General features: G+C 39.0%; 1 protein-coding gene across 2 annotated transcripts; it reads right to left on the bottom strand.

Annotated features, from left to right (window-relative positions):
* Nucleotides 1-1,675: 1,675 nt before the first annotated feature.
* Nucleotides 1,676-22,486, bottom strand: cplx2a (complexin 2a). 2 transcript variants are annotated; one of them, XM_059336784.1, is made up of 5 exons: nucleotides 22,468-22,486; nucleotides 22,099-22,330; nucleotides 20,569-20,653; nucleotides 6,527-6,705; nucleotides 1,676-3,350 (listed from the first exon to the last, which is right to left on the bottom strand). In XM_059336784.1, the coding sequence occupies exons 3-5, from the start codon at nucleotides 20,597-20,599 to the stop codon at nucleotides 3,159-3,161; spliced, it is 402 nt and encodes a 133-aa protein (XP_059192767.1). In that variant the 5' UTR covers nucleotides 20,600-20,653; nucleotides 22,099-22,330; nucleotides 22,468-22,486; the 3' UTR covers nucleotides 1,676-3,158. The 2 variants fall into 2 exon arrangements, with proteins under 2 accessions (XP_059192767.1, XP_059192758.1); XM_059336775.1 differs by lacking the exon at nucleotides 22,468-22,486 and having other exon boundaries at nucleotides 22,099-22,364.
* Nucleotides 22,487-23,750: the final 1,264 nt, after the last annotated feature.

The following is a 23,750-nucleotide window of genomic DNA, read 5'->3' as shown; positions in this document are numbered from 1 at the left end:
TGAGACACATCTGAATACCCTGGTATTCGTGCATTAATATGACATGTAAGGAAAACATAAAAGAAACTCTTCCACTGGGGATTGAGATTTTCAACGCAGGACGTGATCAGACTGTCAACAAGAGTAAGTTGACAATTACATGGAGATGTATTAGACTAGCGTTACAGTGCATTAACTCCTCATCACAAAGATAGATGCACATTTGAGATTTCGGTGGCACAGGTCCTTTGAGATGTGGGGGTGGTCTTGAAAAGTGGGTGACTGCCTGTGTGGCTAAGAGAATAGTAAAGGCCTGAAGGCTCGACCCCTACATTGAGGGGATACAGTGGCTCTGTTATGCTGTGGGGGGGCAATATGCATCTTTAGAGGGAAGGGTAAATGCAGATCAAAACAAACTTAATCTGAGTGATCGCCTTTATCCTATGACAAAACATTTCCATCCTGAAGGAAGTGGTCTCTTCCAGGATCACAATGCCCCCATGCTTAGGGCACCAGGGGTCACTGAATGGTTTGCTGAGTATGAAAATTATGTGAAACATACAGTATGGTCTTCAAAGTGAACAGATCTTACCGTATTGTACCCTACAGGAGAATTTGGATTGACGTTTTAGACAGGGCCCTTCCTTTGCACATTCATATTATAGTTATACATTACGATAAATATATATATCGATAAATTCTTTTTTTCTCTTTCTTTACCCTCTGGGTAAAATTCACAACCCAGCAGATAAAGTATATAGTTTAAACATTTTTTTTTAATATATTTATATAAAAATATTTTTTATTTGCTCCATTACCAGCTGCAATATTAAAATAATAAACACATTCAAGCAGTAATACCGGTAATTGTAATCTGTAACTCAAGTAAGATTTCATAGGCATGACTTCCCCCATTCCAAAGTTGTCTAAAACCTAAATAAAACAAACAATAATTTGCTCCATTATTATATATATTCAATTGAAAACTGTACAAAGACAGTATGTTTTATGTGTAAAAAGGGATCAGGGTCATAGTAGTTTTACTTAAGTCGAAGATCAAAGTACTTCTTCGACCACTGCTACTACTGCTAATTCATAATGCTAAAGTAATTACTGGATATTGTGTTTTAGACAGAATTTATACAATTTATAAGCATGCAAGAAAAATAATAAACCTGAACAATGACTTCAGAATTTCTATATATATTTCACATATGCTGAGTATGACAATGGTGTGAATCATATGGTATGGTCTTCAAAGTGAACAGATCTTACTGTATTGTACGTTTTAGACAGGGCCCTCCACCAAAACACCAATTATAGAAATATCTTTTTCAAGAGTGGTGTTTATCCCTCCTGGAGAGTTTCAGTGACTTATAGATTCAATATCAACATGTAGCTGTTCTGGTTGGACGCAGGGGTGTGTGTAATGTGGGAAAATGTAGTTTTTTAACTTGTTACAGTGTTGTATTGTAATATATCATGAAACTTAACAGGTCTGCAGTTGGGATTAAAATTAAGGCTGATTTGAAAGATGGATGTGGTCCGAGCAAAGGGTGCCAGAAGTAGGGGGGTAAACAACAGGGAAAGGGCCATTGGTACCACCACTTTCCACCCTGATATTTTGTCCATCCTTGCATCACACTGTCAGGAAAGAAAAAAACATAAATTTGCTACTGTACAGAAGATGACACAGTTTTAATGTCTGTGAACAAGGTTTTAAGTTTTTATTGAATCTCAGGCAGAAACATACATGATAATCCTTTATTGCTCAATGGCATTCCACGTCGCACTCTGCGGCTCATTCTCACATCCAAATCACCTGTAAGTAAAACTGAATCAAGCATCACTTCATGTCCGGTTTTGCTGTGTAACTAAATCAGTAGCTGAACTCACTGTTTGTCTCTTCCTCGTAAATCTTCACCTGATGCAAAATCCAAACCTGTAGCCCACGTTCAAGTGTATACTTTTTATAAATACATGTTTTCTTTACTCATATAGATTCATTCAATATTCACTCTAGTAGTAGATCCTGATAGTAATATTATATATATTGTAAGTTCTGGTTTTATGGCTGAAAGCTTAAGGTTTTGGCTGTTGTATGAACGGCTACACGGTCATTCTTCATCGAAACAATGAGAAAACAAAAAAAAAAGAAAACCCTGCAAACCTGTAAATAAAATTTCCTGAATGCATACATAGCATATTTTCATTACTGATATTATTAACGGTTATATCGACATGGTAGTGAAAACACACTCAAACTTAGGAGTTATTGCCTTAATATTTTTTGCATGACAAAGAAGAGGAGAAAAGGGGCGGGGGGGTGAGTTTGTACATTTTCACACAACAAACGTGTCCAGACAAATGGCATGCAAGACATAAGAAGGAGACGCACTGAACAAGGGGAATAGAAACATTTTTAAACACTACACTACATGAATGTTATTACACTTCATGTGTAGGGAAGATAGACAATTGGTCTGACAGAATGTGTAACACTGTGTGCAAAAGGTTTTACATAAGTTTCAGACATAGTCGAACACAAAACATTAGCTTTAGGAGCACACAACAGTAGTCTTTAAATTTCCTTTTTAAAATATGGCTTATCAAGTTATCACATCTTTTTTTTTATTTTAGAGACAGACACACAGTTAGTATAATACTTTCATATAATATTTTATGATTGTTTGCCCACCTTGAGGCTTGTAATGTATTCATTTATTTATGTACAAATTGTGTGAACAGCGTGGTGGACAATTATTTTTCAGTGCTGCGAGAGAGCTCTGCAGAGGAGAGAAAAAGGAGTTTAAAACGTCTCCCACTAGAAGGATATCCCATCTAACATTGTGTTTTAGCCCCTCCACTTGCTGTTAGCTTCATCAGTGTAACATAGCTAACGTTAATACCAGTCGAGCTAACGTTCACCTGGCCGTCGGGACAGCCTAGCTTAGTCTAACGGCTGAAATTCACACTGCTGGTTCACATCCGATTCATTTTCCCACCAAAATCCTTTGTCTGAACACCAAATCACCACATCAGATTAAACTTTGATTTATGCGCTAACAAAGTGATGTTCATGTCTGTCATGTGTGGAAAAAACCCCTGATTTAAGCCAACCTTGTGAATGTAGCCTATGAACTAAGCTAGATAACGTTAGCATTAGCTAGCGAGCTAGCCTACTTCTTCAGCATGTCTTGCAGTGGGCCTGGCAGGTATTTCATCACTGTGTCCATGATGCTCTCCTCTTCCTCCTCGTCACCGCAGCCGACCGGCACGGCCTTCTTGGGTCGAGTCAAGCTGCCCTCTGCGGGCTGCTCAGCAGCTGCTGCTGCCTCGGCCTCAGCTTCTTCACGCTTTTTCAAGCCATACTGTAACAGAAACGTTATGATTAGTGTTTTCTTTAAAGCTGTCTGGATTCTTTCTTGTTGGAAACCAAAGTGGAAGTTATTTGAAATGCATGTCATTTGATGCATTATTTCTGTAAACTATCCATTTAGTGGCTGGAAGCTGCATATCTAATAAAGTGAGAAATGTAGATCAATTCTGCAGGCGAGCTGTCAAGCATCAAAAAGCGGACAGATAGCAAGCTCTGGACACAACAGACATGTAGAGTTTCTTTTTAAACTGCTTTCTAGAGGCCGCTTGGAGGACGCGTTCCACACGTGCAGTAGTTTCCTGCTCAAACACTTATAGCATTTTTTATGCTACACTGGTTACAGAAAATGAGCCAAACTAAGTTGTCACTCATCTGGCAATAGCAGCTTTTCCACGCTGTGACAAGAGTGTGTGCTTGAAGCATTAAGTTGTTAAATTTTACTAATTTAGCAACAGGCTAGCTGGCTAGCTTACTTCCTAATTCCACCATGCTTTAATGCTGCACTGGGACCAGAACAGTGCCAACATTTGTAACAAAGTGTCTGTGCAGATACATCAAGGCAAATCCACCTGGTCACAACAAATTGGTATGTGGATGAAGCCTATGTGTAGGCCTACACCTAGTGGACCCTTGTATGTTCGTAGATGCATGAAATACAATTTTGGCTTCAGGTGGGCAACACCATTGTGTCTGCTGGATGTTGAATTTTCTAAGTGTCAACATTTATTTTACAGGTATTTCTTTTGTCATGTTTGCTTTCTGGGCTCCAGTGTGTCACATGACCTGCAATTTCTACAGTGGCCACTACGCCAAAAGTTCCTTTGATGTTGTTTTAGCTTGTTGTGGTTCAAATGGTCAAAAAAATATCTGTTATTGCGCACACACACACACACACACACACACACACACACACACACACACATATATATATATATATTTAATTGCCCTCTACCCTGGAAAGACAACTTTTGCTGAGGCCGACATGTCTGTAGAATCATGATTGAAACCTACATCATTAAATTAGAGTCTAAAATAGTTTCAGAAAAGTGAGAGGTTTTAAGTTGTAATAGATTATGTGACTTGATAACATCATTATGATTTCTCCAATATAACATGAATGCAACACAAATCACAAGTACTGCTATTCATCCATCCTACTGAACATTGTGTTATTACTGCTCTTCATCCGTCCTGTTCTGAGCAGCTGCTAACCAGTTTCTTTATCTTTATCTATCTTGTTCCTGTCTGTATCTTTCAGCAATGCTTTAGAATATGTCAAAACAGGCTAGATGTCTTCGGTGCTGCTTTGCAGTGTTCACACTGACAGTGCATGTCAAAATCTTGTGATATGTATTTGTGTAAAACAACAAACACACCAGCTTTGAAAACTGTTGCCACCAGACCTGTTAATGTCCTTCGACTTCCCAACAGCTGGATGAATCAACAAAACACTGTTTGCTCTGTCATCCTTCAGTCTGAGCATGGGTAAAAATACAGACTTCATCTGTAATATGGACAGTTCTCGCAGTATCTGGTACAAAGGGATAAAGTTGTGGAGGAAGCTGATAGAAACCTTTCGGTAACAAGCACTTTGGGAGTTGTTCCTCACTCTTTGTTCTCCTTCGGGGGAACTTAAGAAGAATACAAGAGGTGAGGAGCCAGGGGAGGAGTGCTGCTTTTCATCCCGCTGATTCACAGTATTCCCCTCAGAGCTGCCCCACCCACAGACTGCCTGTCTCTCTCACTGCCTCTGCAGTGAGGCGGTTACACTGCAGCCCTCGCCATCACAGCAGCACTCACTGTGGAGAGGGGAACCTAAAGCAACTAAGTACATTTTCTCAAGTATTGTACTTAATCATTTTGAGGTTATGAGATTTTTTTCTTCTTCCTACTTCCCTACATCTCTGAGAAAATATGTTAATTTTATATTCCACATTTATCTGATACCTTTTGTTCCTTTGCACATTCATATTATAGTTACACATTAAGATAAAAATTGTATTTTTTTCCTCTTTCTTTAACCTCTGGGTAACATTCACAACCCAACAGATAAAGTATATAGTTAAAAAAATGTTTATAATATATTTATATAAAAAAAATACAAACATTTTTTTTATTTGCTCGACCATTACCAGCTGCAATATTAAAATGATAAACACATTAATGCATTAATACTTGTAATCGGTTCTATACTGTCATTACTTTTACTTTTTATATTTTTAAGTACATTTGATGCAAATACTTTTGTACTTTAACTCAAGTAAGATTTCGAAGGCATGACTTCCCCCAATTCCAAAAAAGTTGTCTAAAACCTAAATAAAATAAACAATCATTTGCTTCTTCTTTATGATATATATTCAATTGAAAACTGTACAAAGACAGTATATTTTATGTGTATTGGGATTGTGCTACTTTTACTTAAGTAGAGAATTGGAGTACTTCTTCCACCACTGCACATTATACTACTGCTCATTCATTATGCTAAAGTCATTACTAGATATTATGTTTTAGACAGAATTTAAACATTTTATAAGCATGCAAGAAAAATAATAAACCTGAACAATGACTTCAGAATGTATATATATATTGTGCATTTGCCTAAAGCACTGGAACAGTTTACTTAACATGAATTTGGACAGCAGTTTGCGTTTACAGCGGCACTCACTGAACCGCCCATTTCTGTCTGAAAAATCAAATTTATTCTTATTAGTCATGGCTCCTCATTTTGTTCATCGTCTGCTTTCTACCTCTCGCAGCTCTGTGCAGCTCCTTCCTAATCCTCCACTGATCTATTTAAAATTTACATAAAAGCAAACAAAAATAGTCTGATGATAGTCAGTTTCAAACACAGGACTGCCATATAAAAGGGTTTTACTGTCATGCAGCCAAGATGAGAAGCCTTTGGAAGCTACTTAAAACGTGAAACGACAGTCAACACTTCTTACACGGATGCGACACAAATTTACACAGATTTTTGCTTTTGCTTGTCTGTGTCTTTCTCATCAGTTTAGTGTTCACATTTCTGTTAAAAATACAAATGTTTTTCTTTGTATAGGTGCCTGTTTTCCTGACTTTGAGACACTGACCTGGTTCCTTGTGTTGGATTAATGGCAACTTATTTAAATGAGTCATTAAATGATTAGAAAGCGTCTGTTATTGTCTTGATACCTTATCCCTGATGCCTTGCCTCATGCTTTCCCTCTCAGCCTCCATCTTGGCATATTTGGCCTTCCTCTCCTCCTCCTGCTGCCTCAGCGCCTCCTGTCTCTCCTCCTCTTTCTTGGCTGCGTCAGGGTCCTCCTCTTTCTCCTCCCCGCCCAGCATCTTGCCCACATCAGGAGGACCTCCTGAGGAATAGAAAACAGAAATACATGAGACAGGCCTCTACGACTGATATGTCAATCTATTAAATTTATCTGTGAGACGCAGAACAGAGATATCTGAATCTGTTTTATAAATAAGTTTCAAATAAATAATAAAAATTACAGCTTCTGATCAATCCATATCAATTTCAGGCTTAAAATATACTTCTGGTATGTCCCACCCACTTTTTCCTGACCCACTTACCGGATTAATGCTTGTCCATTACGAGTACAGATACAGATACAGATAATGGTGTACTCATGCACTCCTCCCGAGTTGAAAGAAACACTCTATACTGAATACATGGACAGTGTCCACTCCACTGAACCCACTCCATATGTCTGGGAAAGATTTTACTGGAAACCAAAACTGTTTTCTCAAGTTTTATTCCACGAAATGTTTTCCTTTGAGTGAAAATGGCTTTTCTGTCAGTTTGATTTCCATACAACCTCTCCACAGTGCCAGGAATATAATTATGATACAAAAATGAATCCCTTCATTTGCCTTTTTATTTGACCCTGTGTGTAGTTTGTTTGCACAGTAACAGAAAAATCACACATGGCTACAAATAGGGCACCAAAGGAATGATTTCTTAAACCCGGAAGGTTGATGGCTACAGATTTGTTAGCTTGTCAAAACAGCTGGTTAGCTTGTAGAAGACTGTCTGAAGCTAACGGTAGTGTCGGTTAAGTCATGCGACATGGTTTAGTTAACTATAGCATAAAGTTAGCTTCTTACTTCCGTCGGCTGCATTGACACTTCAAACATCATAAAAGTGGTGTTCATTTGTGAAGATTATCCTGCTGAATAAAATGAGTCAGCACCAGAAACCTGTGTGCCACAGAGCTTCTTTTCTTCAATGATCCAAAATCCAATGCAAAAATCCCATTGGCTAATTAGGTATATTAGGTATATGGATACTTTTGTGAATATAAAACACAGGAGCAATCCTGAAGACATGACCTCAGTGGTCTGCGCTAGCTTCAGTCCTCATGGTTTACTGGAGGTCAAGAGATGTGAAAGGGTTAACAGTATGAATATGACTTTTGGCCTGTTACACAATAAGGCACGAGCCCTGGAGAATATGCCGAAGCGTTCTTACTGTCACCGGAGGAGTTGTACATCCCATGAAATAACGCCTTGTGATAGCAAAGCAGAAAAATGCTGAGCTCTGCGAACAGGAATGAGCTGTCAACACGCATCAACAGAAAAGAGAAAGATGAGGAGAAAAGCCAAAGGTCTAAAGGATTTGGGCAAAAGACAGAAACAGATAAGTAGTGAAGAAAAGGAGGAAAAAAGAGGAGAAGAAATAAGGACAAGGGAGATAGGGAGTCAGCATACTGCAGAATTTTGTGACAAAATGACATATTTAGGAAAAACAAGGAGAACATGAGGAGAGGGAGAGAATCTGTCACAAACTATTGAGTCCTATTAGCTGAGCTGTTCCAGTTAGTGGGATTACCCAGCACTTTCTGTGGGACCAGAGAGAGAGGGTGAGAGTGTGACAGCTGAAAGGGTGGAGGGTAGGAAGGAAAAGAGGGAGGAAGGAAGAAAAGAATATGAGTTAAGTCAGGAGGAGGAGGAGGGAAAGGTTGCAAGGCAGACAAGGGGCATCTGAGGAGAGAGAGCAAGCAGCCAAGAAAGAAAGACGGAGCACTCCTTCAGTCTGCAGCTGCCCCCGGTATCATTCGTGTTTTTGACTCGTCAGCATAAAGAAAACAAACTGCAGCAAAATGCGAATAGATAAAAGACAGGAGAGAAAGAGTAGAAGATAAAGTGGGAAAGGGAGGAGAGCAAGAGCAATGAAGGAGAAAAGAAAGGGTAGAAAAAGAAATAAAAACATCAGTAAAACTGCTAAAGGTTATAAAAAGTGAATAAGGTATGCATTTACCAGTTCACATTTTAGGAGCTCTTCTTTATTTATATATGTTTTATTTGTTATATATGTTTCAAATCCGATAATAAACTGTATCAAAATAAGAAAAAGTTGTGCTTAAAGTTAGTTTGAAATATTATATTTACTGTTTCCTAAAAAGATCTGAAGCAAGAGCAGATCACATTTGTTTAATTTTGAAGCCTTGAGTTAGACATTTTGGCCATTTTGGTTTTGTGGCATCAAAAGTGACCATATTTGGATGAGGGGTGGAGCTAAGTTATAAGCTAGCACTAGCTAGCTTTGTTAGGTGAAAATAATGTTACAGTTATGGACTGATAACACACCGTAAAAGGTTCCAAGTTCTTAGACCAAAAACATGGACAACACTATGGTAGCAATTTGTCAATTACATTCACATTTATTCTAAATGGGACATTAATTTACAAAATTAACATCATGTTGTAGTGAATAAGACTTGAAACTAGCGACTGAGACCATAAACTCATCAGGAAAATGTTGAATCAAGTGAGAATTAGAATCATTTTCTCATTGACTTCTATACAGCCAGACTTCTTTTTGCTACCAGTGGAGTCGCCCCCTGCTGGCCATTAGAAAGAATACAGCTTCACTTTAGCATTAGCTTCACTTTTGAGACGTGTTCATTTTCCTGATACGTTTAGTTTTATTAAATTTGAAGCTATAAAAATGTGGTGATGTCATGATTGACAGCTGCGATAGACTCAAGATATGATGGTGGGGCGGGGGTATGATACCGCAGCTCCAGGATTTTTTGCCTTCACGTTTGTATAGTGGGAGGAAATGGAAAAGAGTTATCTTTATATACAGTCTGTGGTGTAATTGGATTAATGCAAAGATTGGGAGCAACATTGTGAGACTGGACTTTAATATAAAAATGCACAAGGACATCAACGTAGGATGATAGAAACGTTTTTTACCATAACACTGCAGCTTTAATTTGAATGAATTAGTACGCTCAAGTAAATAAATGTATAAATACACGACCAAAGAACTGGGTCTGCATGATAGCCAAAATGGCTGAAGAAACAGAGAAAATGGCTACCAAGAGAGTCTTCAAACGTATGAACAATCAGTGCTGTTTACACGACTGTACAGACCCCGCTGTGTGATGGACAGGTGCTCTCTGGGAGTTCGAGAACACTCCAAAGGAAACAGAATAATAAATAATTAAAACAGTAGATCAGTCACATTAATGAGACACTTGGATTTAAATGAAAGAGACAAGTGAGACAGAAATTCACAGAGAAATCAAAGTAAGCGGAGGTGTTGCTGTATCAGCATTTGATGAACAGTACAAACAAGCTGACTTTGCAATATCTGCCCGACCATGATACACTATCTTTGTTCTCCAAGTGTGTGTGTGTGTGTGTGTGTGTGTGCGTGAGAGAGGAAGGGAAGGACGAAGAGAGCTAAAGAGTGCACACACTGAGTGTCCCTATATACACATATGGACATAAATAATTGCTTAGTTCCATTTCAGGCTCTCATGCATGAGTTCTCGTGTGGCTGAGCAATTACTTCTCATGTGTGTTGGAATGTGCAGATTACAGTATGTGTGTGTATGTGTGCACGTCTATCTATGAGGCTGCGTGGATTCACATTATGTATGCAAAATATCTCGTGTGACTTTGCATTAATGATAACATTTACAGGGCAAACAGATAGTGGCTCATATATCAGTTAAAGTGTTTCTCTGGATCGCCACTTACCGTACGTACATACTGTATACAGTGTGTTTTATCTTAATTGGGTTGCTAGGAAACAGCTTGCATCCAAGCTTATTTGCTGTCAGCTGCTGATATAAGCAAACACGGCAACAGGGATTCAAATTGGACCAATTAAGAATTAGTGCTTGCAGCTGAGAAATGGTATTCATTGAGACAACCTTTTTATTTCACTCTTTGATTAAGTCGACCAAACAACAAGCTTTGCACAAACTGTAAAAATTTAAATCAAACTTCATGTTTGCATGCATCCATATCCTCAGTAATGTCAGACTGAATCTCAGAATATCCCAGATGTATCTCGGAGCCAGTGTGAAAGCTTATCTGACATCCTGCAAACAGGCTTTGGGATCAGTTTATGATCTGAGTACCTGAATATCCTCCATGCTGCCCATGTAAACACCGCTATTGAATCCTGTAAGTGGAGCAATGACTCACAAGCAGCTAAGCCTCATTGTCAAAAGACTCCCGTCCCCATGCACAGCCCAGAAAAAGCCCTGCAGTACCTCAAAACAAACTTGGTCTGGTTTCACAAAATCTTATTAGCACATTCAAGATCGTCTTTGTGCAAATGTAAAAAAAAAAAAGGAGAATCCTGAGAGACAAAGCTCTGAGTTATATTGAGCTATGATCCCGGCTCATGCTTTGTGAGCCATTTTAGAGATACAGCAATGTCCTTTCAAACCAGAATAATTCTATTAAGCTCTCAGGCATCACATAAGCTGTGTCGAGCAGTGTTTTTGATTAAAGTGTCTCTACACTTCATCCCTGCGTACTCCATAAGGTTGTATTAGTTGTCAGTATAACATTCAATATATAGGCTAATAAAAGGCTCTATTGGAAAGCCGACAGTTTGACCTTTAGCCTGCTTCCATCTTTTTTTTATGTAATCCACATTATAATAGATGCGTCAACATTGGCAAAGACAAAGAGTCACTTTAGAGAGAAAACCTCTGTCACAATACTCTTATATGGAATTTTACTTATACACAAAAAGCTGACTCAGCAGTCTGGTATTTATAAAGTCTATGGTTAGAACACAACATGATGATGCATGTCACCTCAGGGTTGTTTTTGTCGTTTTCCTATCTTTTCAACTCGACCAGCAGAGGTAAAGTTATACCACAATTCTTTTCTTAATACTTGGACACTGCTTGGATAAAAAGGTGTCATCTCACTAATCCTTTCCTTCAGAAAGTTCTTTGCTAAATCTTTGTGAAATCCAAAGTCTCAGGGGGAAAGAAGGAAAGTAGACCAACCTTAGCTAACTCTCCCACTGCTTGAACCTTTGACAGAATCAGATAAACAGTACTTATCTACTCTTTTCCCACTCCAGGTTCTCAAGGCAAATCCCCTCTCTAAATCCAGAGTGTGGTGGGAAAGCGGATGAGTGTAAGGATCTAGATTTGACCTTCAGGACAGATACTTTTGTCTCAACACAGCCCATTAAACAGCAGGAGGAATGAGGCAGGGAGAGGAATTGGTAGGAAAGTGTGCTCACTGTTGTTCCGCTGTATAAGTGATGGCAGTTTTTCTTTTTGTCAGTTTAAATTTCCCTCAGGTAGAGCAGCTTGACACAATGTATCAGGCAGGACAAAGTGAGACAACTTTATTCTGCACTGGGGCTTTAGTAAAAAAAACATGAAGGCTCACACTCCTGAGCCACAGTTTGAGAAATAAAGGTTGCTGTTTTTTTAAAGTTAAAGTTACAGATACAGGTGCACATCATTCTTCCTGCCTGCAATCAGAAAGTTCTCTCTAGCATAGTTTTTTTTTAATTACAGTAACTTCTCCATGTCTTCTTTCAGAGATGTCATGGTGCCACTTTTAAAAATGGCTTTATAAAACCTCAAGTTTCAGATTTCATGTCATTTCAAGGTAGAAATATTGGTATTTTACTTTGGAAACTCTCCAAATTGACACAGGAAAAACGCTTGATTTTCTTTATGGGTGCAGTCAGAGATGAATAGAAACAGATGAATCATTGTCAGGAACTATGCTGTAATGTGAATTTATAGTTTTTATCGAAGTATTCAGACATGTAGCCATTGCGAGGTACAGATATAGGGACTTTTACTTCATTATTAACCTAAAAATCCCTCACAGTTGTGTTTTATTTTATCAATGAGAATACAGGTAACATTGTATATTTCTTGTAAATATAATCCAGTCAATCCAATTTGTCACGTCCCTTGTTCTGTGCTAGTGCTTTTATTTTGTGTTTCCCTTATGTTGCAGTTTTTATGTTTCCTGTTTTATTTTGTTAGTCACATCTTGTCTCATTTCAGGTCTCTTCACGTCTCGCTGCCTGTGTGTTTTCCGCTCCCTTGATTACACACCTGCCCTATTGTCTCCCCTTCCCTTTCAGTATTTAAGTCCTGTCCTTCTGTTTGAGTTTTCCATTATGTTTTTTTTTTAAACTTGTTTTCGGATTTTGCTAATGAAACATAATATGTTGGAAATCATCCATTCTGACATGTGGTCATGATAAGGTCTGGACATCCTGACATGCAGGATCACTTAAGATGATCAACTGCAGTGTGTGTGTTTATCAGATAGCAAAAGAAATATCATTTTTTGTTTTCAGAACAAGTGCAACATAGGTATGTTTGAAAGTAAACTTTACACCTGCATGTTTCTAGAACAAATAGCCTTTCCTCGCTCTGTTAGTCTCTCCTTCACTATTCGTGACTTGGATGGTTGAATGCATTATTTAAAGTCTTTGGACATACTGTCAAACACACACACACACTGCAGGAGGAGCTCAAGGTCAATTTGGTGAACTGAATTTGATTTGCTTGAGTAACGCACAAGAAGAAGATGGGGAAGTGTGTCTGTGTCTGCGATGGAGACCTGATTCTCCCAGCCAATCATGTTAGAGTGCTGCTTAATGTGATTATTTGTACTTTGAGGAGACGAGGTGAGAGAAGAGCATCCCAAGGTGTCTTCTGTTTTCAGTTCACCTCAAATCACACAGCTTTGTCACGCTCAACCATTGAAAATGCCATCCATTAGTGGAAAACTGATGTACTTGCTGCCACATTGTAAAGCCCACATGTCAAATCAATGCATGTGAAGTTAGTTTAAAAATTATTTGAAAAAATAGTTAAAGGTTTTGACAGTACATGGGAGGGGTAGTAATTGAATGCAAGACAAAAAAACATGACTATACAAGACTGTCCTCGACCCATAAAACGGCCCTATATGTCATCTGTACAGCAGCTTACAACAATTGTATTTACGTGTGTAGTTAGCAGCGCCCTCTAGTGGCCATGGTAATTATGAAAGGACGCCAAGGTGTAAGTGACGTAGAATAAAGAACGACAAGGTTAATGTAAGGCTGCGGGAATGGAGATGGATGTGTAGGAAGAAAACCTGGACTTTGACCCAGAAGACATGTTCCGTCTAAAATTAAAACCTTGTTTTTTAGGGTTTTTCTGAGTTATGTAGCTTAACTTCTGTGCTTAGTTACATCACAGATTATACCACATTTTACGTTACATAAGTAACGACCTCACTTCTGGCACTCACGTGAAATGATTTCACTTGTATCTTTTCCTATACCAGTCATGTACTTTTAAAACGACGATGTGTAGGTATGACCATGTGATGATTTTCTGCGGCACCTTATTTAGGAAATGAGCCTAAGAGTTGTTGGAAAAAAACAAAAAAAACACTGGCAACTGTCAAAAAGCGCAAGGCCACTCACCATCATCAGCTATTTTAAGTACCAACAGCAGAGTACTAACAAGTGTCTCATCCACAGAGCACATAGGCCTACATTTTGCACTTTTTGTGTCAGCCTGGAGACAATGAGACAATGATCCTATTCAAATCTGCTCCTTCATATAGCTGGCCAAAAAGACAACTCTCTCCACTATTTATTCAAGTCAATTGTACTTATGTAAACACAAATCACACATCATAAATGAAAGGTTCTGCTAGGATCGCTTTTAAACATCATTTAACTATCATCTAATTTAGTGTTACATATTAATACAGCTACCATAAATAAATAAAAATATTAGTAGCCATCATCTCTCACCACTGAAATAGTAATGAAATTAAAAGCATAAGTCCTTTGAAGTCCATGCGCTTCAATTTTCCTGTTATTAAACTTTAAACTAAACATTTAAGTATAGTTAATGTTTGTTAGTCTGTCTTTATTCCCGAGGCAGATTCCAATTTGGCAAACCAGACATTTGTCAATGAGACATTATACAAAAGTTAGGTGTTTCTTAATCCTGTAATTAAACCTCACCGTTTTCTTATTGGCTGTGGAGCGATGACTTTTCTGCTGATATAGTCAAAGTTTGACTGCTGCCTGAGGCCCACAGGGTTTGATTGAGCTCCATACTTTGGGACTAATGTCTACCTCAATTTACACCCCCTTATTCTGTCAAACTAACTTCAGCATTTAGGAGTTGGGAAGTGCTGAGTCAGCACTGAAGCTCTCGGGAGCAGAAGCAATGAATGCATAAGGAAAAACCACAGTGAGAATTAAAGATAAGGTGCAAAAGCTGGGTGAGGGTCTGTTTCATGGCTCCCAGATAACAACGCTGCTGGATTGATTAATAATAATCCTAACTACAGAATGAAGCACAACTTAATCACCTTTGTTTACGAGGTAAGAGTTTTTAACAGCCTGTTGACTATAAGTGTGGCTCAAAATGTAATATAAGGAAGCAAAGCTGCAGCATATTTTCATTTCAAAATTACTTCATGGACAAGTTAAGTCAATATTATTGAGGTTTTAGTTGCCGCAGTAATAAGTCTGGATCCCTGTGTTGTTGTTGGCTGGATAGGATTCATTGCAAAGGGCCCATTAGTGAGATATTGCTTACCATTATTTATAATGAGTACATTTTAGATATAAAAAAACAACAACACAATAACAAAAATTAAATCACAGGCAGAATATTTAACCGTTTTGTTCAGATTAGTCCCACAGCCCTATAAGATAAACTCACACAGCCCTTTATCGGTTCACAATTTATGACCCAAATGTTCCAAAACGTAATGTTTTTTTGTGTAAAAGTAGATATTGTTATTTTTTTCATACATTTGAACTGTAAATATTTAAGTTGGTTTAGTCAGCAATGGAATTTATTCTACAATGGGGTAAGGCTGAATGTCTAAACCACTTATCAGTCTCTACTAACCATCTACTTTGACAGTTTATTTATTACCTGAAGCTCATCATTTGCACTGGTTAGTAATTTATTTCTACCAATTTTCATTACTTTTAGCTACCTATTTAAGCTTACAACTGAAGAATGCAGAGTTCCAGTGTTCCAGATTACTTAATATGGGGATATATTCTTTGAATCAAATCATATTTTTCAAATGTGGTGAGCTGCTCTTTTTAAATACCCCTTGGCGGAAGCAGTAGTACCCCCTGGGGTATCTGGTTGGGAACTTGGCAACCACTATCTTAGTGGACATAATTATCCTTTTAGTCAAAATATTATGAGTATAAGAAGGGCTAGGGAAGTCCAAATTGAAGTCAAGTGTAGAAAAGGCCTCCTAAAGTGCACTGAAAAATATTTAGCAGAACACAAAGTACAAATGGTGATGGTTCCTTAAAGGCGCTTTCACAACCCAAGTCTGTTTGGTTAGTCAGAAGAGTGAAATTGATTCTTTTGGTTAGTTTTGTATTTAGTCTGGCTTGTTTTATGAGTATGATTGGAGCGTTCACAAGCAACCAAATGAATCGTAACAAGGATTCAACAAGAGTGCATTGTAAATTTAGTAAATCTTAATGCATTTGGGTAAGACTTCTATTCTCATTTTGTGCATACCTCAACATTTTTATCATCCGTCATTGATGTTAAGAAGTGTATACAATGGGCTAAAATAGAGCATAAGAAGAAAACCTGATGAGTGTGGATTAAGATATTAAAGTAGGTACAACTATCTTACTATCACAGGAGACCACAGCCTCTAACACAACTGACAACATTTTTTGTGGGTATTTAATTCCTTTGTGTTAATTGTCCTACCTAATAAACTCTATTATAAGAAGCTCAGTGTAACAGGGTTTACATTAAAATGTGGTCCAGTATTGCATGTAATTAAAGGGCCAGTGTTTGGCCACTGTAATTTAGCAAAAGATAATGCGACAGGAATGTGACGCGAACATGGCTGCTGCAGAAAAGAACATGCAGCAAACACCTAAACTCTGCAGATATACGCCTCTGGATTCGTGTCCTGCTGAGTCATGGCAGTTAAACATCGCTCTGTTTTCTTCCAAGTATCTGTAACCAAAGACGCCTTGGAGGATTAGTTAATGCACTGGCAGCATCCTCTCTTTCACGGAGCCTCGTCCGCACACTCATCACCTAACATATTCAGCAAAACACTCAGTGACAGTGTAGCAAATCCAAACAGAAGCAAAACAATCACAGGATAGAAAACAGCAAGGTAAAATCAGGCCATGAGAACTGATCCCTAGTTTCAGCTGGAAAAACATGACTTGCTGTCTTCAGTTTCTAATCTCTCAAGAAATTTGTATAAATTATTTAATTAAAGTTGTCTGCAGATGTTAGTTTTGAAAACCAGTTCTCCAACGAGACAGCAGACACACATGCAGTTCTGTTCTGTTCTGTTTATGCATTATGCAGAAAATGAGGTGTCTGTAAGGAGACACATTCACACATTTTTACAATTAAGAGTCTAAAACAGAGACTATGTATGAAGATGGATGACATGATGGATCCCAGGAAGTGAAGCCTAAATATCTTGATTGCCCCCTAGTGGCAGACTGCTGTATAGGTCTTTTAGTTCATTGCTGTTGGTATTAAATGGGGCTTTAACAAGATAATGGACACAGCTGCGACTCGCGATAGATCAGACGGTTGTATGGACAGGATTTCAATACCACGGCTCCACCATCCGATCACTAAAGAACTCCAACTCTAAAAGATGCCACTAGTGCAGGAAGACAGCGCCTATATCCATGATATTTTGGCTTCATTTTTGTACAGTAGGAGGAAGTGGAGCCACATCGTCTTTATATACAGTCTATAGTCTGGAGTCACACCAGTGTTTCTGTGAGGCTTTATTTCAGTGCTTTCAGCTAAATGCTTTCATGCCCAGAATAATAAGGCAAACACGCTATTGTATGGTGGATATAATGTCTGCCTTATTTACCCCAAGTGGCAACTATCATAACAGAAAAGTGAAGCGAATGCAGAAGTGCCCTAAACTTGCATTAACCAAACTAGCTAGCTAGTGTTAGCACTAGAAGCTAACTTAGCTCCTTCCTCTCTTCCAAATGTGATAGCTTTGGCTCCAAATAAACAAGATTACGACAGCTAAAAACCGAGATGGCCACGTCCCAAAATGCCAAGCTCAAGGCTTCAAGATAATAGTCCACAAAGCAATGGTAGTCAGGGTGGTTACGTCTACTTTGTATGTATATACAGTCTTAGTTTAGTCCGTGAACACATTAACATTTGCTTATTAGCACTAAATGCTACCCTGTTGATGCTGATGTGGATTTTATTTATTTTGTCGTAATTTCCAATTATGGAGCTACATTAAATATCCGGGGAAAATATCTATATCTGTAATAATAAAATATCTCACTAAAATTTGTATAGTCATCCTGAGGGGAACATGAATGTGTGTTCCAAATTTAGTTTGCGAAGAGTCAGGGGATCTCCGAAATACAACCCCGATTTCACAGAAGTTGGGACGATTTGTAAAAAAGAGTGTATATTTACAAACACAAAATTTTTATTAACCTCTAAAAACCCACCTGCCATGTTAGAGGACAGGGAGGGCCTAGACAAATGGATTTCAAGTCAAAGCTCATAACAGAAGAATGGTAAGGCTGAAAACAAGTACGAGGCTTCATTTGAAGGGTCACATCTTGGAGTTGTGCTTGTTTGGCATGTGGCATAAACACAACTGAACTTAGTGTAACCCATTCCCTATACTGGCTGGCAGACAAGTGGGTTTAAAGAGGTTAAATATGTTGTGTTTGTATCATGTCACCAAGGATTAGCAAGTTATTGTATTCTGTTTTATATACATTTTAGACCACTTTTTTTTGGATGTGGGTAGTAAGTAAGATCCATCCTCTGGGGAACATGATCGTCTGTACAACATTTTATGACAATCCATTTGATAGATTTGAGGTATCAACCAAAGAGACTTAATACCAACATCACCATCCATAGAGCTACGCTGCTTATTGGTGGTGTATCAGTGGTGGTATTTATCTTTGCATTTTCGAGGCAGAGGGAACCATGATAATATTTAATTATTCTGTCTGTCTTTTATAGATGACAGTGAAGCCAGATATGTTATATGTTATGAATAGAAAGACAGAGTCAAAACAAATGTTCCCAGCCAGGATCATATCCACAACAATATGGTTTCATGGTACGCAGCTCAGACCACTAAACCAGGCACGCCCAATGATGCAGCTTAATTGATTTTTTTTTTTTTTTTCAAAATTTCATCAATATTGATGTATTGACTGACTGGCCCTGACCATTAGATTGATAGTTAAGCTGATTGATTGGCTGGCAAATTGCTTTTTTTCATTATCTGTTTTTCCCCCCTCAGGGATCTCTAAAGGTCCAGTGCACTGTCAGCATTTTGGCAGACGTACGAGTGGAAAGAGGTCACTGTGTCCCCACCAGTAAACAAGGACCAGAACCAGACACAGCTTGCACTGACAGCAGCATAATCACCCTGATAGGCACACATATTGATAATTACACACACACACACACACACACACACACACACACACACACACACAGTGAAACTTTCTCATTCTCACTCCCTCATCTGTCAAAAATCCACACCCTAAAGTCGCCCAGTGCAGCCTCCATAATTCACCTTGCCCTGGAGATGCAGTACACACACTCTCTGTCCTATACAATATCCATAAAACATCTCTCCAGCACAGGCTGGGTACACACACAGGCAAACACCCACACTCTCAAATCTATTCCCAAAGTCCGCAGGCGGAGCGCAGCCCGACTTCTGCGGAGTAAAAACCAGCATCCAATGCAATGCAGTTGATTTAAGAATTCATAGCGCAGACACGAGGCACAGCAGCTATGCAGAACGAGGCAGTGCCAGCATCCTCTGCATCCCAATGAGGAGCAGGGGCTCGGCTCCACATCCCAGCTGTAACTGCCTATTAACACCTCTGTAACCTGCTCTGCAACAGCTCAGCATCCTGAATGACTGACCCATTTGTGTGCGACTGTTGCATTACAACCGCTGGTACCACTTTCCTGCCTTTCCGCTTGAAGCTATAGCTGACAAGGAGGATGAATTACAGGGCCATAATGAGGACTAATTAGGGGGCAAATAATAGCTAAGATAATATTCTAAAGGATAATACCTGAAGGCTTTAGAGGACAAAAGTCTTGTGAAAAAAACGTTAGCCATAGTTCTTGGCAAAATAGAGCTTCTTTATTTCTCCTGCCTGAAAAGACGCCAACAGTTGGCCTGAAAAGCAAAGACTGCCTACTTATTAAAGTCTAATATAAAAACCTCATCAATCTCATTTTGGGGGGTATCATAACATTATGGGGATTAGGAGATAATTCAGCCTTCTTTGTGTCTAAAAACTCCTTTTGAAATTCCACTGAGTAAACTCAAAAATGCATGAATGTCAAACTAAAAATAAGGCTGCATCTTTCCTGAGAAGGTGACATTTTGGACACGTCTCACTTGGTAAGTACATTATTAGTAAATGACCAGATCTACTACTGCTGCGACTGTCCTGTTTCATCTGCAGCAGTCTCGTTTACAGAGATTTGGCACGCTTTTTTGGAATTACTCGTCACAAAGACACTTTTTTTTTGCAAAAGCAGAAATGCAGAGCAACAAAGCATGAAGAGGTTTGTATAATCTCAGTCGTGTCGGGTTATAACAGTGTGGCGTTGTCAGGGACTTGACCAACAAGATGTCATGCCCTGCCCTGAGAGCTTTTTAAAAGATTGATGCAGAGAGAAAGAAAGAAAGGAAGAGAGAGAGAGAGAGACAGAGAGAGAGAAAGAGGGAGGGAGGGAATGCTGATGTTTGAAGTCAGGAGTTTGGTGCAGGATGGATTATCCCAGCCTTGAATCCCCATAACTACCAGGGCAGTACTAGTCCAGTACTGCTGCTGAACAACCCTTTAAATCCTTTACACTGCAGTGCTGTTAAATCAACCTCTAGCCCGCCAGACTACTCACCTCCCATCGCAGCTTTCATTACAAAATTCATGATGAAGCAGTTCTGTGTTCTCTTCCTTCAGTGGTCACGTTATCGGGGACAGACCTGCAGCCAGGGGACAGAATACACAAGCTATGACTGCCACTGTTGGGACATGCAGTTTCAGTCCAGTGGTTTTTATGTACATGTGTTTGATGGGATGGAGGGTGATGAGGCTCAATGCGGACAAGTAACGACCTCCAGACGGAGATCCCTGTTTGGCAAAGGACAAAGACGCTCTTCCACTTTTATAATAATCACGCTATCTTCAAATTCATACATTAGATCACTTTAACTCAGAAGAAGTATACATCTGCATCATAAAAAGCCTCAAAATTTGATTAACCCAAAGGAAGAAAAAAAGGGCACTAAAGTGGGTTACACCGTGTCCTGAGTTTCGTCGAGGCACCTGTGCCCTCGATTTACAACCAACACTCCATCTTGTGTGGATTTATGCTGACGCTGCCTCGCTGCCTGTCATAGGAATAAATCCCAGAATAAAAAAATAAAAAAACAGGCAGAGGTCAAAGATGAGCAAGTGGAGGCAAGGTTAATGTCAGTACATGGGCCTTCGAGAGCATCACTGCAAGGGCATTACATGACAGAGAAAAAAAAAGACTTTAAAAAAAAAAGATTCCTTCCTACATCTTAAACTTATAATTTGTGAGTTTATTTTGAGCATTATGGCATTTTAACCTCTATGACGTATAATTTCAAATAGTACTTTAAAGTAAATCAATAGTAATATTATAATACAATATAATAATTAAAAATGCCGTATTTCTCTAATATTGCTGCTGGGACTTTGTATCTATTTAAAGATTCAAATGTGAGTTTATGCACCTCAGATTGCTTTATGGTCATTTTAAAAAATCTGTTATTTTATCTTTTCTCATAAATCATATATGTTATAATACTCTTATGATATTTCTATGAGAGTTTCAGAGCTCAAGACCGACTTTATGGCGACCTTTTTGAACTTGATGGGGTTTTTTTTCATTTTTATAATTTTTTTTACGACATAACAACCCCACGGGTAGTTTTGCTGCATTTTACAGCATCCCTCTGCCATTGCGGCACAGCAGACTAGCAGGAAAAAAAACCATCCTCCTGAAAACTTGCTGCACTCATTTTTATACCACTGTTTCGTCCTCGAGTCGTTTTTCATTCGCCCCAAAGTCGAATCTGCGGCAGCTGAGCGTCCTTAAATCATTTCCTGGTTGCCTTGCTCTTCATCATTATCTGCAGCAGCTGCAGCATCAGTTTCCCCTCACATGAACCCTTTACAGTATTCACTCACAGATCCTGGTGCGGTGCAGCATTTCGGCACAATTACACTGCCGTACAGTATGTCCTCCCTGTTAAATTACTGCACCGATACACACACGCACACAAGCCAACACGTTACATGCATAGTGTGAAAGTAGCATCTGAGCCTATCACCATCCGGTCCCGTACAGTAAAAAAGAAGGCTCACACAAACACCCCTCGTCTTTACGGGTTTCGTTTACCTTGTTTTGATCCTCCTCCAAGTATTTATCCCTCCAAAAAAATAATGCCTCGTCGCAGTGTTTTAACCACCCTTCTGCTTCTGCTCCTGCGGGGGGAGAAGGACAACACAAGTTGTGCGTCTTAAAGGAGGGATTGTGTCCTCTGTGTGTGTCTTTCAGTGCAGCTCTCAGTTTGCAGACATGCCGGTTGTGTCAGAGTCAGGCTGCAGCGGCGGAGGAAGAGAGTCTATTCCTGCAGGACGAGATGAGAGCATGCAGAGGGAGAGGAGAGGAGAGAGGGAGGGAGGGCGCATATGAATGTAATATCACCCAAGTGAAGGTTCCGTCTTATTTCAACAATCTAGACCGAAAAGAAGCATTCAAAAGTACTTTAAAGATTCCGATGAACTCAGTACAGATGTTTGGAGTCATATCAGAAGACAACATGTAAATTAAATCCAACCAGTATTTGTATTTAAAAAATCCTTCACAGTTCCTAATTCATTTGTCTTTGGTTTATTAAGTCATTAATTTAAGGTTTATAGTTGCTTTTGCTGTCTCATGAAAGAAATGAAGTTGTAATAGGCTCGAGAAATATTGCATAGAAAACAGACATATCACAAAAGGCTTACTGAAAAAAGCACTTGCAAATACTGTGCTAAACATAAAAAAACACGCTAGTTACATGTCTCTTATGTATTGTCAAAATTGCATGATATGGAGGTTTAAAGCTGCATTATTGGCATATTTTCAACATATAAAATCCTTGCAAAACAGTTGCCTCTTTACACATCCAGCAGACACAGAACAACGTAAAATTAAAGGAGACATATTATGCTCATAATTAAGGATCATACTCATACTTCATATTTTGGGTTTCTGTTCGGACATGTTTTACATGTTCAAAAAATATTTTTCTCATACTGTTGGTCTGAATTTACCTGTATTCACCCTCCGTTTGAAACGCTTTATTTTAAGGCGCCTGTCTCTTTAAGACTCCCTCCTGAAAAAGCTCAATCTGCTCTGATTGGCTTACAGAAAAAACATGATGCACCTGCAAAGGTAGTCCTCAAACCGAAGGTGGACTTACTCAGATGCTGGGGCTGTATATTCTAATAGGCCTGCATATGTCTGAATGGCTTGTGGCTTGTTACGTCCATGTTTCCTGATCAGGGCGGCCCACAAAAAAACTGACTGGTTTGTCTTGTTTGAAACTTTGTGGGTTGGTGCCAACTCCAGATACTTGAATGTATGTGCAAAATCTTGAAAATGTTTCATAATCTGTCCCCTTCAATTTGGAGTCGTGCTTCCGGCCACAAGACAAACATGAGTCTAATCACTTTCCTTTTAGCTCTGTTTTTGTTCTCCACCAACTCCTGAAGGAAAATATGTCAGACTGTTTCTGTGGACTGTTGGTGCTGAGCAGGTGGTGTATGTTACATGATGAAGAACCAAAATAAAAAGGAAAAGAGTTGAGTGATATAAATCTCGGTAATTAGGGCCTCGGGGCAATCACACCAAGCACTACTGTTATACTGTGGATTTTTTCTTATTCCTCTTCCGGACGCAATTTCGTCCCGCTACTAGTCCTACAACTTAAAGAGTTGCAGGACAAATTATATATCAAAACGTGCGGTTTGATCGGGATCAGTGTGCTATTACTTTTCTCTACA

The sequence above is a fragment of the Centropristis striata genome, chromosome 1 (assembly GCF_030273125.1).
Source record: "Centropristis striata isolate RG_2023a ecotype Rhode Island chromosome 1, C.striata_1.0, whole genome shotgun sequence".
Lineage (NCBI taxonomy): Eukaryota > Metazoa > Chordata > Actinopteri > Perciformes > Serranidae > Centropristis > Centropristis striata.
The sequence above is the reverse complement of the archived record's forward strand: the minus strand, read 5'-3'. Positions and strand labels throughout refer to the sequence as shown.

Excerpts from the sequence above, each read along its gene's own strand:
- cplx2a (XM_059336784.1), bottom strand. The coding sequence starts at position 20,599 with ATGAATTTTGTAATGAAAGCTGCGATGGGAG. Across the intron at positions 6,706-20,568 it reads AATGAAAGCTGCGATGGGAG|GAGGTCCTCCTGATGTGGGC; the intron begins GTGAGTAGTCTG and ends TCTATTCCTCAG. Across the intron at positions 3,351-6,526 it reads GGCAAGGCATCAGGGATAAG|TATGGCTTGAAAAAGCGTGA; the intron begins GTATCAAGACAA and ends TTTCTGTTACAG.